The sequence below is a fragment of the Sceloporus occidentalis genome, unplaced genomic scaffold (assembly GCF_023333645.1).
Source record: "Sceloporus occidentalis isolate IW3139 unplaced genomic scaffold, rSceOcc1.0.p SCAF_2, whole genome shotgun sequence".
In the NCBI taxonomy this organism is placed as follows: Eukaryota; Metazoa; Chordata; class Lepidosauria; order Squamata; family Phrynosomatidae; genus Sceloporus; species Sceloporus occidentalis.
In genome coordinates, this window is record NW_028316982.1 from 125,427,060 (window position 1) to 125,442,379 (window position 15,320).

A 15,320-nucleotide genomic window follows, 5' to 3' on the forward strand; every position below is an offset into this window, starting at 1 on the left:
CAGCCTATTCTCTCCCTCATAGGCCGAAAGATAACACTTAAGGAATATCTAGTAAACAATTAAAACTTTTTGAATTTAGTCATGTAAGCAGCTTGGAAAGTCTGTAAGATTTTATGTATTTAGCATGCTTGTACCACATCTTTTCTCCAAAGAGCTCAAAGCATCATATCTATTTTTCTTTTAATTTTTATCATCACAAAATCCTATGAGGTAAGCCAGCCTGCAAAGTTCACCCATGAACTTCATGGGAAGTGATTAGTATGTAATTATTCAAATACCCAAGTGTCTTCATTGGAAAGTGCTCGCCCTAGAAAGCCACGTTTCCAGTATCTCAGAAGTTTTTCCCTTTATTTTTGAATATAAAATGATTGTTTCCCCAATCATTTTAATTTGAACACATGCTCCATTGCATTTGCACATATATTTAACTTCCAACTGTCTCCGCACTGCAGCTTTAGAAATCCAGTTAAATGGATAATCCAAACCTTTATGAGGATTTCTGGAACTTCATTCATCTTAAGTGAAAGACAGCTGTTGATCTTTTTTGGTGTCAAAAATACTTACTGTATTAATATTTTCCAGTTCATTGAAATATGACAATTTCTGATGGATGTCTTCTGTCAGTTCCACAAGCTCTGACTATTTAAAAAAAAAGACAATTAGCAGAAAATAACACATTGGAGAATATACCAAGAAAAAGGAGCCATCCAGGAAAGGGTTAATTCCAGTCACTGCCCAGGCAAGACAGGGGATCACAGTGTTATTTTTGAAGAGCATTTCCAGTTGAATCCCTAGCTCTTCCTCAGTTTATTCCCGAGATGAGAAAAAGTAAGAAAGAACAGAAATCCTCTTAAAAAAGGAAAAATTGTCTTCCCACCAATTTGGGGGGGTGCGTGCGCTGCGGAGCCTTTTCCTTGGTTAGAATGGACCTTCACAGTAAGTTCCCCCATGTGCCATTCTCAGACTGCAGAGAAGGAGCCATCTGAGTAGGTAAACACCCTAACATAAACTTCTCCTGGAAGAGAAGGTGGCAAGAAATTCAATTAGTCCAAGACTTTCTGGAGCACTCTTCTGCCAATGGATGCTCTAGCAGAGGAAAATTTGTCTGGCATGTCATGTTTTGGAAGAGGTAGCCCAAGATGTAATTCTGCAAACCCTCCTCCAGGAAAGCATTAGCTGAGAAGACTGCCGAAGTGGCCACTGACCTAGTAGAGTGTGCTGTCAAACTGTGTGGTTTAGGTGGACCAAGGGATTCATATACTAGGCAGACATATGCCTTGATTCATCAAGTTAGTGTAGATGTTGAGACCTCCTTGCCTAGAGGTGGACAAAAAAGAGATGAAAAGCACTTCCATTTCCCTAAATGGCCTAGTGCACCTGACATACACTTTCAGGGACCTCTTTATATCCAGTTTATGCCACTGCCTCTCTTAAGTTGTGGACTGGGCAAGGGCAGAAGAATGGTAAGACAATGTTCTGAGTGATAAAAAGTAATTAAAGCTAGCAGATTGGAGAACCAAGACCTGCAGGGGCCAATGTGGAGTTCTCTGCTATGAGAATTATGTTGCCTTTTCCTGCCTGGTCTTCCTGAGTACTCTGGAGACTAGGGCCAGGGAGAAGGAAAAGCATACAGTAGGCCTCAGGGCTAGTTCATCTGGAAGGAAACCTGGGCTTCTGCTCTGAGGGAATGGAACCTGGTGAAATACCTGGAGAGTTTGTAGTTGATGTCTGATGCAATAAAATTGACCTTCAGACTTCTGTGTTTGATTTGTAACTTTGTACCTGTGTTTGATGAAATACTAACGTGTCCAGGATCCATTCTCCTGGGTTTGGTGAATTTGCTTCCTTGTTCATGATACCCTGAATGTGCTGTGCTGCAAGAGAGAGCATATTCCCTTCTGCCCAGGAGAAGAGCTGACAGGCCTCATTGTTTAGGGAGAGAAAGAGAAAACTCCTCCCTGCCTGATTGGGTAAGATTTTCTGGCTGAGTTGTCAATTCAGATTAAACAAGCAACCACAAGCTCCTGAACTGCAATGGCGGTTCTGGAGGAGGCAGACACTGTGGGGATGGGGGTGTTAAGGGCAAGTGTGCATCTTTACAGCCCTCATGAAGTTATATGACCCTTCCTGGACATGTTAAGGGGGAAAATTGAAGAGGAACTGAAGAGGGATCCAATAGGAAATACAGTGGGCCCTTTGTATTCACAGGGGTTTGTTTCCAGCACCACCAGCACCACCCCCCCCTGCAGATACAAAAATCCATAGATGTTGAACTCCCATTAAATACAATGGCATAGTAAAACAGTGTCCCTTATATAAAATAGGAAAATCAAGATTTGCTTTTTAGATATATATATATATATATATATATATATATATATATATATATATATTATTTTCAAGCTATGGATGCTTGAATCCATGGATAATTTGCTTTTTTTAGAATTATATATTTTTGAGTATTTTCAAGCCATGGATACTTGAATCCATGGGTAAACAATCCGCGGATACAGAGGGCCAACTGTGTTATCTAAAAATAACCCATGATCCCTTGTTTCGCCTAGACAGCAACTGCAATTAAACCTTTCATGGATGGCTCTTTGTCCACTGACTGGGAACTAAGAACATATTAACAATTCATGGTATCCCAAGCTGCCACAAAAAGTCACTGAAGATAGAATCATAGAATTGAAAGAGACCGCAAGGGCCATCCAATCCAACCTCCTGCCATGCAGGAAATCTAAATCAAAGCATCCCCAACAGATGGCCATCCAGCCTCTGTTTAAAGACCTCTAAGAAAGGAGGCTTCACTACACTCCGAGGGACTTTGTTCCAATGTCAAACAGCCCTTACTGTCAGGAAGTTCCTCCTAATGTTCAGGTGGAATCTCTTTTCCTGTAGCTTGCATCCATTGCTCTGGGTCCTAGTCTCTGGAGTAGCAGAAAACAAGTTAGCTCCCTCCTCAACATGACATCCCTTCAAGTAATTAAACAGGGCTATCATATCACCCCTTAACTTTCTCTTCTCCAGGCTAAACATACCCAGCTCCCTAAGGCGTTCCTCATAGGGCATGGTTTCCAGACCCTTCACCATTTTAGTCGCCCTCCTTTGGACACACTCCAGTTTCTCAATGTCATTTTTGAATTGTGGTGCCCAGAACTGGACACACTATTCCAAGTGGGGCCTAACCAAAGCAGAATAGAGTGGCACTATTACTTCCCTTGATTTAGACACTATACTTCTATTGATGAGCCTAAAATCTCATTGGCCTTGTTAGCTGCCACATCACACTGTTGATTCATGTTCAATTTGTGGTCTATTTGGACTCCCAGATATCTTTCACACATAGTCTTGTTTAGCCAGGTGTCACCCATCCTATATCTGTTCATTTCAATATTCCGCCCTAAGGGCAGTAGCTTACATTTCCTTGGGTTGAAATTCATTTTGTTAGCTTTGGCCCAGCTTTCTAATCTATTAAGGTCATTCTGAAGTTTGATCCTGTCCTCAGGGGTATTAGCTACTCCTCCTAATTTGGTGTCATCTGTGGTTACAGAGGTTTAGTTGAACTATTTATTTCCTAGGCAAATTGTTACCTGCTCTTTCAACAGCTGTTCACAGGCTTCATGGAGGGTTCCTGTTTTGGTTGACACAAAGAAATATTGCTTCTGTAATGATTCCAAGTGCTGAAGAGCGCTGGTCACATCATGCAATATAGCATCACACTGCTCTTCAAATCCAGACAAATAAACCCTTGTTTGCCTAGAGCAATAAAAGACAGTTAAATGCAGGGAAGCATGTTATTTGTACTGATTGACTGATTTAGTAAAACTGCAGAGGAACCTGTATAACTGGGAACCATCAATTAGGATGGATGGGGAAGGTGGTGAATGAGAAAGCTATAAACAGGAAAATTCAGTAAACAAGAAACTTATAATTAACTTGTAAGTAACTTATAATATACCTAAACATATTTTTATTTTGTTAAAGTGTATCAAATTGCCACACCAGGAAGGATCAGGATATAGGCATATATCAAAAGGATTCATGAAGAAATGAAATACTGCACCTTTGTTATATTTTACAGATGTATTCTTTTACTAACCATGCATTACAATAACCAAATAAATAAATAAATTCTCTATATTGCAGATCAACAAGAGATGAAATTTGGCAAATCTAAAGGGCCGAGACTGGTCTGGGAGTCAAATTTGATTATACAAACATTGGAAAAACAATGAGATTCAATATGGAAAATGCCATCTTGTAAATCAATATTTCATCAGTGCAGAAAAAATGAATTAAACATTTAAAAATGGTATTATCATCCACTCAAACTTCATAAGGATAATTATGAAGTTTCAAAATTATGTTGGACAGGCTGTGGAAAAGTAACTGGGAACATAAATGGTTAACTTGTTGAAAAGTATTTCAATAAGTTCTGGGAAGAAGTATTAGAATGAATAAGCCAAATCTCAGGTTAAAACTTCATTTTAAAGAAGCATTATTACACATTTCCCTTTTTAAAGGTGTTATTGAAAATCTGCCAAATAAGGCTCTTACAGCACTTATGTTAAGTGCCACAAGATTAGAAATTGTGAAGACATGGAAGACCTCTCAGTGCAAAAGTGGCTAAACTGAATATAGTCCACTTTAAAAAAATAAACATACAAACTGAAAGCAGCAAGAAGGGAAATAATATATTTGAAATCATCTGGAAGTCATGTGTTGTTTACACAACTCGGGTTAATACTGAATTTAAACCACTTTCTCTTTTGGAAAAACTGTTAAAATTATTAAAAATTAAAATTATAAAAATATTGTTGAAAGTTATAATTATAGATGAACAACATGTAACTATTTAGAAGCTAATTTACATCTATACTGGTTAACGGGGAACAGGGTTATTAATTCAAGATGTGGAGATGGGAGAGTAAAAAGGAGGGAGGGACAGAGAGAGGAGCACATCAGAAGTATGATAGGTTGACAGGCAATTACTATATATTTTGTGATCATTATTCCTAGTTACTGTCATTAATGCACGTTAAAAATAAAATTAAAATATAAGAGCAACATTTCAGACAAGTCAACATTATTTATTTATCTTTATTTCTTTCTCTTTTGCTTCTCCCCCCTACCAATGTGTTTATATTTGATATCACAGTGCCCTCACTATGTCTTTATTTTCTATAAGCTTATTGTACAAAATGTAAATAGATATACAAGTATAACTTTGGTATTCATTCTATTTTTTTAAAAAAAGAAACACCTGAAAATGCTCCAGGAACCATGGTGGCAGTGGGGGGGGGGGATTCTTCAATATTTTCATCCTCCTGGGTTGTTTTAGATACAAGAGAGACCATTCTTAAATCAAAAAAGTAAACCAGAAGTCATTTCTGATTTCAACAAAAAGTCCTCCTTTGTACTTGAAAATATCCAAGAAGGGCCAAAAACATGCCTCCATATCTCCTACAAGGGTCAATGAACATGTTGAGTAAAAAACAAGGCTTCACTTACCCCACTGGCAAAATATTATCAGAAGCCAACATTTATCTGAAGGTTTAAATCATCCTGATTTTAATGTTTTTAAATCACAATGTGATTTGGAGACAAAAATAATTCAGAAATCCTAAATTCTTGAAAAGCATTTAAAGGGTAAATAAAACTTGGCAACATCTTATTTTGCTAGAATGTAACATGAACCAATAATGAAATACAGTATATATCAAATTAAGCCCAAGATAGTACCAGAAGATGAGACTCCCAAGCTGAATGGCGCTCGATGAGCTACAGGTTGAGTCTCCCTTATCCAGAAATCCAAAATCCAAAACATTCCAAAAAACAAAACCTTTTTCATGGGTGGCTAAGATACTGACAGCTTTTCTTTTTGAAGAAACTTTGTTTTAAGCACATTATTTTTAAAATATTGTATAAAATTACAATATTGTATAAAATTCAGGCTATGTGCATAAACTGGATATGAAACATAAATGAATTTTGTTTAGACTTAGGTCTCATCGGAAAGATATCTCATTATATACATGTATGCAAATACACATATTCCAAAATTTTAAAAAATATACAAAATTACAAGCACCTCTGTTCCCAAGTTTTTCATATAAGGAGACTCAACTTGTTCTGGGGCAGAGCAAAAGACAACAAGTAGTGCTGGGCTAATGATACAACTGGACTCAAAATGAAAGGATGTTCATTTGATGACAGTAAGGGCTGTTCGACAGTGGAACAAACTCCCTCAGACTGTAATGAAGCCTCCTTTCTTAGAGGTCTTTAAACAGAGGCTGGATGGCCAGCTATCGGGTATGCTTTGATTTAGATTTCCTGCATAGCAGGGGGCTGGATTGGATGGCCCTTGCGGTCTCTTCCAATTCTAAGATTCTATGATGTCTTTAGAGGTGAAATGAAAGTCTGAAGCTGCACAACACATTATGGGAGCATGGAATGTGAGAACACTGAATCAAGGAAAGCTAGACACAGGGGAAAGCTACACACAGTAAAACAATAATGGAACACATAAACATTGCAATACTTGAGATGAGCAGCTAAAGTGGTCAGGAATGGGATGTTCTGAGTCAGATAATTACACAATGTTTTAATATCAGAAAAGAAAGATGGGGGTCTGAGGCTGGTTACAGATGTGCATTAATGACAATTAAAAGTTATGGATTTTGGGGGCTAAATGGCATTTAGGGAGCCCTGGTGACGTAGTGTACTGCAGCCACAGGGTATGTGATTTCAATCCCAAAGTATAGGTTACGCATCAAGATAAGTTGTTGTGGCATGCCATTTTTTTTAGAGTGAACCTTAAACCATAAGAAAAGATATAAATATTTAAATATTGCAGAAATTAGAACACACAGTTTATTTTTAAATGCAACATCTTATTTTTTATCTCCTTTATCTAGGAGCTGTTTGACAGTGAAATTATTACACCAGAAACTGTTAGACTCTTCTTTATGGAAGATACAGAGGTCAGATGACCATCTGTCAGGGAAATATTTGATGCCAATTCCTGCACTAGCAGAGAGCTGTACTACGTGAACCTTTGGGCCCTTTTAAACTCTGTTTCTATTATTTTTCATGAATCAATCAAAATTGTAAACATGGAATGGACTATGCCTTTACTTGAATTCTCTCATTCACAACAGACTAGTTGGTCTAAAATTACTGAACAGAGAAAAAGCGCACTCATCACCTTAATACACTGTAAATTTAAATTCTCCACATATTCAATCTGAGGTGTTAAAATGTTGTTGATGCATCTCATGCATAAACAATTTCATCTAGCCAAAATTGGAAATGTGCACAGTTTGATACAAGGTCGAAAGGGAAAGATTCAAAATGACCCAGTTAACAAGTGAAAGATACAACAGAATGAGAACAAAATACACTTGTCCCTCCATATTTGCTAGGGTTAGGGGAACAAGACCCCCGTGAATATGGAAAAACTGCAAATAACAAAAACACCACGTTTTTCCGTGAGAGGACACCTCTAGGAATCTCTAGGTCCTCCAGACAATGTCCAACATACACTGACCACAGAATGGCACTGGAATAGCTACAAATGCCTAGTAGAGTATTCTCTCTAGGAATCTCTTGGTCTTTCAGTGCAACTTTTAGTTAAAATTGACCACAGAGTTGCACTGGAGGACCTAGACAGTCCTAGAGAGAACATATTAATGAAATCCGTGAATAATCAAATCCGCAAATATCAAAGCGGCAAATATGGAGGGATGACTGTATAATATATAGATCAAAGTACATAAACAGAAACAGCTATCATCACTGCTAGATTCTCACTTGATAATCAAAATACTACTAAAAGAGGTAAAACAAAATACCTGTATTTAGCCCCTTCATTTTGATCCATCTGGGTACCAAGCTGATCAAACCAAGAGAAGAACTACAGCAAAGAAGAAAGAAATTGACCACAATTATTATAAATAAAATAATAAATAAACTTTATTCTTATACCCTGCCTTTCTGCTGCAGCAATCAACGTGGCTTACATGACTAGAATACTGTATTTTCTGGCATATAAGCATACTTTTTAACCCAGGAAAATCTTCTCAAAAGTCCAATCCAAGCAGGCTTTGTACACAAGGTTTCCTGCTAAGTACCTGCATGTCATAAGCATTTGAATTTAAATTACCATATTGAAATCAAATCTGATTTTTTAAAAATTTTATTTGATGTGCGTTGGAAGAGGGGTAGTCTTATACGGTGAGTACATCCCAAACTATATTTTAACTGGAAAAGTTGAGGGTCATCTTATATGCCCAATCGTCTTATACGCCGGAAAATATGGTATATTGGAATAATACATACTATCAATACATTTATTTATTATTTATGGTATTTATACCCCGCCCTTCAGCCCTAAAGGCTATCAATAAATAAATTGACCCACCCTTTAAAACAGGATTACATACCACACAGTTTAAAAATTCAACTTGTTAAAATGACAGCAATTTTCTAGTAGAGGCAGTGGTTACATAAAGTAGGGTGAGTACAGAAATTAGATTGAATTATTCTGGGAAGGGCTGCTGGAAGAGATCTGTCTTGCCAGCTTTTTTGAAGTTGTCTAGGCTGGTTATTTGACGGATAATAGTAATACCACAGACAGAAAAAGAGGAATAGTTTTAAAGAATACAGTATCTGATTACCTGGAACAGTTGGATAAAAAATCATGATAGTGAATAATGGTAGAGTCCCTCAGTATAGAGGGAGCAAACCAATTGATGAGTTTTGATTCTATAATCCTGAAGGCCCTTCATATGATGAAGGATTAGAATTGAATGTCCGCATTAAGTGACATTTAGCCTTCCAGTTGTGGAGGACAATTTAAACTATCAAGGGTATCTGTATATTATAACATGCAGCCTGAGAGAAGGGACGTCCTCATAAAATTTGTAACATGTGAATCGTGATGTCCTCCTTCAGTATAGAGGGAGCAGCATGTCCCCCGAACCAGCTTTATAGGATAGCAGCGATATCGGGTCTCAGTACAGAAGGATTATAACACTGTATGGCTGTCCAATGACAATGACATCACTCGATACCAAGGGAATAACCTGAAATACATCTTGGTTTCTAATGGAAGAGAGGTGGTCAAGAAATGTGCAAAGGTAAAGTTTGGCACAGAGACAACAACCATAGCCTCGAATGGCAGAGTGATCATGGTTTAGAGCAACAAGTGATCACTGGTAACAGTTTTAGAGAAACAAGCATGGCCCTGGATTAGGCAGAGTACTCGCAAGTAGTGGTCCTCGTTATCAAGGAAACACTATGGTCACGAATCAGGGAAGCACCTCGATATCTAGAGGGGGAAATCATGGCTCCAAATCGGCAGAGCACTCGCTGGTAGTTGACTTCGGTACAGAGAAAGCAACTATGGCCTCAAACCTGAACCAGCATCAACCACATTGGCTCTTGAGAACAATCAATCACATCAACAAAATCAACAAAGTGGAGGTGACGAGCGTGGGGCGGTACCAATAACGGCCCCCAGAAACTGAAAGGCCAGCTGCATTCGAATCCTCTTGTGCAGCTTAAAACGGTCACAACATTGTTCTCCCAAAGGAGTGTTGAGACAGAATGCAGCCATACTATGATGGCAACCTGGCTACCATCCGATATTTGGGGAGGTGCCAAGTCAGACCACCTGTGGGCCAATCTGGGACATCCCAGAGAGTCAGGGGCCAACGAGCATCAAAGTAGGGATGCGGGGCAATAGGTTTGACCCTGGAAAGTCAGGGACCGATGAGGGCAGAGGTAGAAGTGACCCTAGAGCATTGAGGAACATCTTAGCGTGGCTGTGAGCCAATTGATTTGACCCCGGAGAGTCAGGGACCGAGGAGGGTCGAAGTTGGACTGCAAGGCAATTGGTATGACTCCTGAAAGTCATGGACCGATGAAGTTCGAAGCCGGATAGCCAGCCAATCAGTTTGACCCTGGAGAGTCAGGGACCAATGAGAGTCGAAGTTGGGCAGTCATCCAATTGGTATGACTCTGGAAAGTCAGGGATTGATGAAGAGCTCAGTTGGGCAGCCATCCAATCAGTTTGACCTCGGAGAGTCAGGAACTGATGAGGCTCGAAGTCTGGCTACAAGCCAATCACTATGACTCCGGAGAGTCAGGGACCAATGATGATTGGTGTCAGGCTGCCATTCAGTTGGTATGACTCCGGATTGTCAGGGACCAACGAGGGACAAAGCCAGGCTGCAAGCCAGTCGGTATGACCCTGGGAATCAGGAACTGATGAGGATCCACATTGGGCTACCAGCAAATCAGTTTGACCCTGAAGAGTTAGGAACTGATGTAGATCCAAGTCATGCAGCCAGCCAATCAGTTTGACCTAGGAGAGTCAGGGACCAACAAGGATCCATATCGGGCTGCCATCCAGTCGGTATGACTCCAGAGAGTCAGGGACTGATGTAGATCGAAGTCGAGTAGCCATCCAATCAGTTTGACCCGAACAGTCAGGGACCGACAAGGGTTGAAGTCAGGCTGGAAGCCAATTGGTATGACCCCGAAGAGTCAAAGACCGATGAAGATCGACATCGGGCAGCAATAAATTAATAAAGTTTATTTTCCAAGAGCTTTATGCACTCTTTATTTTTGTACCCCTTAAACTGAAATATAGGAAGAGCTACTAAATATTTTCTAAGCGATGGAGATACCTACTTTTCCCACTGTTTGGGCAAAGCAGGCAGCTCCTCAACCCCTTATGTTTTAAGAAATAAATAAAAGTGCAGTCACATAGAATTCTAACCATCCAATTCTTATCCAAAACAAAACTGCAGAGAAAAAAGTACTTGCCACAAATAATTAGGAATATAGCTTAAGGAAACCCAACATGGTGCAATGGTTTGTGCACTGAACTAGGGTTCTGGAGACCAGAGTTTGAATCCCCATCAACCATGGAATACCACTTGGTGACCTTGGGCAAGTCACACTCTCTCAGTCTCAGAGGAAGGTACAGGCAAGCCCTCTGTGAACAAATCTTGCCAAGAAATCCTAGGTTCACTATAGGGTTACCATAAGTTGAAAATGACCTGAAGGCACACACACAACAACACAAACAGTAACCACCACCACTAGTAACATTAAGTCAAATTCCTGTTTCCTTAAACTCAGTAGAGGTCACTCCTTACTTTGAGACTTAACAGGCTCAGCAACATAGATCAGAAAGCAGCACCACAAGGCAAGCAAGTGCCAGCTCAGCTACAGTGGGGGGGGGGGGGGGGGGAGGCAGTAAAGATATTTTGTAACCTCTACAATAATGAAAGTTCACTTAGGTGACAAAGAGGAGTCTGGACATAGAAACATCTTACTGTAGAAAATGTACAGCTGATTCAAGGCAAAATCTCTATCTCAAAGACTCTGCACTTTTCATAACCCTGGGGGATGGGGACCAAGACTAACCAGTAAATTTCTGAAGAATATGAGAGAGTAATCTAGTTGTCCTAACTACTGCTGATCCGCCTCTAGGTTTTTTCCCAGATTATCTATAGACCATGAAACTATAGACCTCTGTATCAGAAGGCAGGTTAGGATTTTTAGTATGTCGCCAACTGTGGTAGACTAGGGGGCTGCATTAGCCCTCCAGGACATTCTGAAAGGCCACATCTGCTCCTGCAAAAAAAATATTATTAATGTTTTTAATTCATAAAATTTCATTTTGACCCTAGGAAGTCAAAGAACACTCCAATGTGAAAATGCTTTACACCCTCTAAAAATCATTTTTGGACATTCTAGAGCTAAAAATAAACAAACAAACAAAATACTGTTGATCCCATACACTCCAGAAAAATGTCCCAGGGGGCTGCATGTAGCCTGCCGACCACACTTTGGCCACCCCATCCTACAGAAATGTCTCTTAAAAACTGAATCAAGATATCAAACTAAGGACGAAAACACTTCCCACAAACCAGAGACTAAAGGTAAATTAAAGGATTCTTGTTATGTCCTAGAGATGCTTTTTCCACCTATATGGAGATGGAAACAAGTTGTTGGCCAACTAAGGATGCAAACAGCCTGGCGTCAGCACAGGTTACACAGGAAGAAGTGACCCCTCCACTGTCATCCTGGCATCATTATCCAATTATGGCCCCGCAACTCAGGAGAGCCCAGTTCCCACCCTAGGGAACTGGTAAAACATGAGAGATGGGAGGAGGCCAAGGAATCATAGAATCGTAAAGTTGGAAGAGACCACAAGGGCCATCCAGTCCAACCCCCTGCCATGCAGGAAATCCAAATCAAAGCATACCTGACAGATGGCCATCTAGCCTCTGCTTAATGGCCTCCAAAGAAGGAGATTGCACCACATTCCAAGGGAGTGTGTTCCACTGTTGAACAGCCCTTACTGTCAGGAAATTCTTCCTAATGTTGAGGTGGAATCTATTTTCCTGTAGCTTGCATCCATTGTTCCGGGTCCTGCTCTCTGGAGCAGCAGAAAAAAAGCTTGCTCCCTCCTCAATATGACATCCCTTCAAATATTTAAACAGGACTATCATATCACCTCTTAACCTTCTCCAGGCTAAACATCCCTAGCTCCATAAGTCGTTCCTCATAGGGCATGGTTTCAAGACCCTTCACCATTTTAGTCACCCTCCTTTGGAAACACTCCAGTTTCTCAATGTCCTTTTTGAATTGTGGAGCCCAGAACTGGACACAATATTCCAGGTGGGGCCTGACCAAAGCAGGTCAAAGCACTACTACTTCTCTTCATCTAGACACTATACTTTTATTGATGCAGCCTAAAATCGCATTGGCTTTTTTGCTGCTGCATCACACTGTTGACTCATGTTCAACTTGTGGTCTACTTCAACTCCTAGATCCCTTTCACAGGTAGTCTCCTTCAGCCAGGTGTCACCCATCCTATATCTGTTCATTTCATTTTTCCACCCTAAGTGCAGTACCTTACATTTCTCTATGTTGAATTTCATTTTGTTAGTTTTGGCCCAGCTTTCTAGTCTATTCAGGTCATTTTGAATTTTGATCCTGTCCTCTGGAGTATTAGCTAGTCCTCCTAATTTGGTGTCATCTGCTAATTTGATGAGTATGCCGCCAATTTTGTCATCCAACATAAAGATGTTGAACAACACTGGCCCCAGGACAGAGCCCTGTGGGACCCCATTGGTCACTTCTCTCCAGGATGAAAAGGAGTCATTGTTGAGCTCCCTTTGAGTTCGGCCGGTCAACCAGTTACAAATCCATGTAACAGTTACCTTGTCTAGCCCACATTTTACAAGCTTGTTTGCAAGAATGTCAAGAGAAACCTTGTCAAAGGCCTTAGTGAAATCAAGATATACTATATCCACAGCATTCCCTTCATCTACCAAGCTGCTAATTTTATCAAAGAAAGAGATCAGATTTGTCTGGCATGACTTGTTTCTCTGAAACCCATGTTGACTTTTTGTGATTATGGAATTGCCATCTAGATGTTCACAGACTCTCTGTTTAATGATCTGCTCTAGAATCTTTCCTGGTATTGATGTCAGACTGACTGGATGATAATTGTTGGGATCCTCTTTTTTTCCCTTTTTGAAGATGGGGACAAAATGTGCCCTCTTCCAGTCTGCTGGCACTTCTGTTCTCCAGGAATTTTCAAAGATTATTGTCAATGGCTCCGATATTACATTTGCCAGTTCTTTTAGTACCCTTGGATGTAGTTCATCTGGTCCTGGAGATTTAAATTCATTTAGATTAACCAGATATTCCTGTACTATCCCTTTACTTATTCTGTGCTGAAATACCTCTATTCTGTCCTCTGCTCCATTATCCTCAGGTTGAGCACCCTTTGCCTTTTCTGAGAACATTGGGGCAAAGAAGGTGTTGAGTAATTCTGCCTTTTCTCTGTCCCCTGCTAGCATTTTGCCATCTTTTCCACGCAGTGGCCCTACCATTTCCTTCTTCTTCCTTTTGCTGTGGATATATCCAAAAAAGTCCTTTTTATTGTTTTTAACCTCTCTAGCAAGCCTGAATTCATTCTGCGCTTTAGCTTTTCTGACTACACATGCTTGCTGTTTCTTTGAATTCCTTTTTCGTGATTTCCCTCTTTTTCCATTTATTATACATGTTCCGTTTAAAACCTAGCTCAGTTGAATGTTCCTTAGTCATCCATCCTGGTTTCTTGAGACAGCTCCTTAATATTGTCTCCATCCCCCACGAAACTCAGTTTAAAACCCTCCTGATCAAATTCTTGAGACTGTTGGCAAAAACATTTCTTCCAACTGGTGTGAGATGCAACCCATCCGTTGCAAGAAATCCCTCCTCATGGAACTGCAGCACATGATCGAAGAATCCAAATCCTTCTCGGCGGCACCTTCTTGTTCACATCCGCTATTTTCCTCTCCCTTCGTGGACCGTGCCCTTCAACTGGCAGAAGAGACAAGATGACAACTTGTGCATCCATTTCTTTCAGCTTCCTACCAAGCGCCTCGTAATTCCTTCTGATGTGTCTTGCAGTATCATTGGTTCCCACATGGACCAAAAGAAAGGGGTATTGATCAGTAGGCTTGACCAGTCTTGTCAGCCTCTCTGTCACATCACAGATCTTTGCTCCAGGGAGACAACACACCTCTCGAGACATCTTGTCAGGCCTACAAATCACTGCTTCTGTACCCCTCAGCAAGGAGTCCCCCACTATGACCACACGCCTCCTCCAAGGCTTAGCAACGACTGTTCCCTCTGCTGGCACTCCCAGGCTCCCCTGCTCTGTCCCTGAAGTCTGTCCATGCTGCTCTTCTTCGTCCTCCTTGGTAAGGGAAAGCGCTTCAAATTTATTCTCCAGCTGGAAGCTTCCAGAACAATCCCTTCTTAGCCTACTTCTCTGTGTGACATTCCTCCAGCTGTCTGCCTCCTATGTATGTGAAGTGACCTCCTCCGCCCCAGCAACTTCCTCTGTGTGGTACTCGTCCAAGATCGTTAGTTCTGTTCTGTCCAGGAAATCCTCTTGCTTCCTAATATGCTGAAGTGTAGCTACTCTGGATTCCAGTTGCTGTACTTTCTCCTCCAAGAGTGCTACCAACTTGCAATTGTTGCATGTGAAGTTCTCCACATTTGTAGGCAAGAAGGCAAACATCGCACAAGTGTTGCAGGTGACTGCAGGGGTTTCGTCAGTGTCCATACTGAAAAGTCTTAAGAAATTACTGCAACAGGACTGTGGGCTTCCTCCTAAAATAATCCAACCCTAAAGCCTCTGATGTTTCGCCAATTTCTGGCAGTGAGCTCAATCAACTCTGCCTCTGCTGTAGTTCGTCCTGGGTGCACAGCACTGGGAGGAGTGATATAGAGCTAGT

The 15,320-nt window shown here is 40.6% G+C and overlaps 1 protein-coding gene across 3 annotated transcripts in view; it reads right to left on the bottom strand.

Annotated features, from left to right (window-relative positions):
• The window catches only part of LOC149318986 (conserved oligomeric Golgi complex subunit 3-like), a 92,067-nt gene that overhangs the window by 70,942 nt on the left and 5,805 nt on the right, over positions 1–15,320 (bottom strand). For 2 of the 3 annotated variants that reach the window (XM_089510871.1, XM_089510870.1), the window contains exons 3-5: positions 7,857–7,918; positions 3,594–3,759; positions 565–639 (exon numbers count right to left, since the gene is read on the bottom strand). In XM_089510871.1, the coding sequence (XP_089366997.1) occupies positions 565–639; positions 3,594–3,759; positions 7,857–7,918 (303 nt within the window). The remainder of the gene's footprint in view (positions 1–564; positions 640–3,593; positions 3,760–7,856; positions 7,919–15,320) is intronic. The other variant, XM_089510872.1, reaches the window with a different exon arrangement.